This window comes from Opisthorchis viverrini, assembly GCF_000715545.1.
Source record: "Opisthorchis viverrini unplaced genomic scaffold opera_v5_15, whole genome shotgun sequence".
Lineage (NCBI taxonomy): Eukaryota > Metazoa > Platyhelminthes > Trematoda > Opisthorchiida > Opisthorchiidae > Opisthorchis > Opisthorchis viverrini.
In genome coordinates this window covers 3,770,159-3,773,820 of record NW_008751671.1, presented here as the reverse complement: position 1 = coordinate 3,773,820, position 3,662 = coordinate 3,770,159, and the positions used below count along the sequence as shown (strand labels likewise).

General features: G+C 41.5%; 1 protein-coding gene across 1 annotated transcript in view; it reads left to right on the top strand.

The window, feature by feature from the left end:
* The window catches only part of T265_01454 (hypothetical protein), a gene marked incomplete at both ends in the record, with an annotated part of 17,497 nt that extends 15,446 nt beyond the window's left edge, over positions 1–2,051 (top strand). Inside the window, 2 exons of the mRNA XM_009165480.1 lie at positions 568–791; positions 1,697–2,051. Of these exons, the coding sequence (XP_009163744.1) occupies positions 568–791; positions 1,697–1,922 (450 nt within the window). The remainder of the gene's footprint in view (positions 1–567; positions 792–1,696) is intronic.
* Positions 2,052–3,662: the final 1,611 nt, after the last annotated feature.

Here is a 3,662-nt window from a genome sequence, read left to right as displayed (position 1 = left end):
TATATATATATATATATATATATATATATATATAATGTTGAGGAATCGCAAACATCCGTGGCGATTTGACAGCAACTCCGTCTCGAGATTCCAAGCCAGACTTCAATAGAGTTTGCTGGTTTTCGTTTACCTCAGCGATTGATGCATCTAGTTCTAACTTTTAGTGGAAGTGATTGATTTCCACAAGCACAGGCTCATGCACGCTATTGGACAAGATCCTGGTTCAACAAGGGTCATGTCACGCTCACTACTGGTGGTGAGTTTAATAGCATTCTGGCAATCATCACATTTGATCAGTAAGGTTGATAAGAAACATGCTACCTACTCGACTACCTTACCCAAAGTGACAAAGCGTTGTTAGTCCCAATTACTCCAATTACTCCACCAATAACTCCACTCCTTGAAAAGTTCGTTGAGGTGATACTCAAGAGGAAAATATAAATTACTTATTCAACTGGTGAAATAATTCCTCAACAATTGGTGTCAACTTATTTCAGCTTGTAAAACGGATTTATTGCTTGCCATCTCCATCACATCCATATCAAACGGGAGTTTGTTTTCTTTTAGATTCCGGTGGGAACAGAAGAACCACTACCTGGACAAAACCCATCTCTACAACCACAGACGATAGTGAGTCGACGTCCCCCGGTTCGACCACCATTCCCCCAAATGATTCAAACGTTTTCGAGCAACGGAATTAATCGAATTTCCAAAACGCATGAACAGCCAGTAGCCGGAGCCCCTAAAGCAATGCCTTCGTTGAATTCATACAGACCTCGCCTTGGACTATCGTAAGTAACTGAGCTTCGTTACTATCGCTTCGAGGCTTTCATGTGCGTATACATCAAGGCAGAATTTTCTTCAGAGTATTGAAAGGCATACTTCGTGTTAAAACTAAATTAACATGGCCAATGTACACCAGATATTCATTCTTGGTTGGTCTCAAGATCAGCACATATATTCTACCCTCTGGCCTCTTAGTATGAATGAAAGTTTTTGCAGGCTTTATGCCATTATAGTTCTCTTTTATGGCCTTGGCCATAGACAACTGGTTAAAAGCTTTAGTAGACAGACTAGTAAGAATCTCGTATAAAAGTTATTCTGCAATTATCTGGTCGGATAACAGAAAGGCATTGACAAATGCGGTTCGCCTTAGGACGGTAGTATGGATGAAGTATGCCGGATAGTGAGAGTTACAATAGGGAAGTTTTACGGAAGTTTGCTCAGTCTGACTTGCGGTCACAATAAATGCCAATACATATCGCACCCAATTTAGGGTAATTTGTAGCGCATATTTCTATGCTTTGTATGGCCTATCTCAAGACAGAATAGATGCCTCTACCCATGCATTCGAGTGGGCCATTGCAGCGCCTCTGTTCATCCGTTATAACCTAGTACACCTTCCGAGATAGGTTCACATCTCAAATTAGGTGATAAACCCCGTCTATCTCATGGCGCGTTGTATTTAAAACGACTAGTTTGTACGCCTTCATGCATCATGAGTTACTTCTTGAACGGCATAATCCGACGGCGACAAACCTTCCAGAAGGGCAAACTGAATACCTTCATGAGGGTCGACATTGATTCAACGCCAAACCAAATTAATTACATTGTATGAAATTTATCTAGGAAATTTTGTCAAGAATATCAGCTTCTTTTTTCAAGCCCATCTCACTACATTTGCCCAACACTTTAGAACCCAAATCGACGGCAGGAGTATGGTACATGTTGCCGGCGATGATGGAAAATCTCAAGCCAACCTAAATCCCACTACTGGACCTACTAATCCCATGACCAAACTCGGTTCGAAACCTTCGGTAGTGCGGTCGGACATCAACACTACGCGGCTCGCTACCAGACTACCGAACAGAACTTCAAGTACTCTGCCTTCAAGACCTTCAGTTCAACGTGATAGCTTCTAGAAGGCTCATGCCTGGTGGCTATAGGATTAGTGTACAGAATTATCACAGACGCCCCGTAAAAACTACGAATGTTCAATTATCATCTGAATCCATCTGATATATGGTTTCATTTTTGAACTAATAAACACGATGTTCAACCAGAACATACGTCTCTTCTCTGTTTCGACGGCAACAGAACGTTAGTGGCAGCACAACTAAACTTTATTACGTTCCTGTAATCTACAAAAGCTTTTGGTCCGGTAACACCGAACTACTGAATTCATATTGAAGTGCATAACTGCATAAGCCGATACAGATAAGGTAAAAATAGCCGGTGTCGTGCCGCGGATTGTCCAAAAACGATGCAATTCATATGGCGGCTTCAAGAGACGGGACTATTGGAGGCGATTCAGTCAATTCAGGAATTAGAAAGGGCAAAGAGCAAACAAGACAGGATTATGGAATGCCGGTACGATCAGGTTTGTAACATGGAAACTCGTCTAAGTGTAAAAATCAATTTATCGGCCTACATCCCTTTCTTATTGACAACTCTTTAGGAGGTAGGGGTTGATAGACGTGGTTTAGACTGTGGTTTAGGTGAACAGGAATAAACTTCCTCAGCACGGGTCACGTAATGATATAACTAGAACAAGACTACTTCGAGCAGAAAAGCACGCTCAAGTCAAGTTGGTTAAAATCAATGATCAGCAGCAAGTAAGACAGGTGAGTCACACGAAGCAATGAAGTGATGGCATGACCACGCGAAACCCAGTATTGGTTTTTATGTGCAAAGCTTGTGCTCGAAAATACAAGTGCCGGTTGCTGCTGACTTTAGTATATCAACACAGTTCACACACAGAGCCAATATAGTTAGAACTTTACTTTTTTGGTACATGCGTTAAGCTGCTTTTGAGTGAATCTACCAAGTGGTGATGTTTGGGCTTGAAGATAAATACTGGGCCTCTTGCAACATGACTAACAAGATAACAGACGGTGAAAATGAAGCAATGAGCGATTTCGTGGGCAATCAGTGATGCTTCACAAACTGAAGTTCACTGTGAATGAGTAACCCACCTAAATTTTCGAGCTCAGTAGAATATCGGCCGTTTTGTCATTTGTGTTCATCTTTGGCCTGCTTTTGTCCCTGATGTAAAGGACGTGATTATAGTTTTAAATAAAAACTGGTATCTCTTGAAGTGAACTCACGATAGCCATATTTGTCTCGTCCGCCGTATTCACAGATTCAATTGGATGAAGCAGTTATCTGGTACTCTGCAACAGCACTCATCCACTCTGTAATGACTATTATATAAAGGACTGCAGATATGAAGAATGTCGAGTTTTAGAATCTTCATCGACAGAATGCATCATGAATCCTTTTTTGAGAAACCTTTGATCGCGAACCAGACAAGGCTTCAGAAAGCGGTAGAAAGCGTTGCTGATGATTTTCCCACATCAAAACATATGCTGAGAACAGAATAGTTAACGCTGTCCATCTAAAGAGTGCTCTGAGTAAAAGGCGAGGTTGTTCGCCTCGAAAATTACTTGCATTATGTGAAGTAAGGCGCTCCCTCCGAAGTCGGCATTCCAGTGAAGAGTAAAACTTGTTCGACGTAGTAGGACTGAACCTAATACTCATGTGTTGACTTCTGACACATAAATGGGGCGGTTTCTAGAACAGTTGATTAATCAACAGGCAAATGATTTTGGGGGTCAACCTCATGACTGTCAATCGTACAAATAAATGTAGGAATAAGGGAC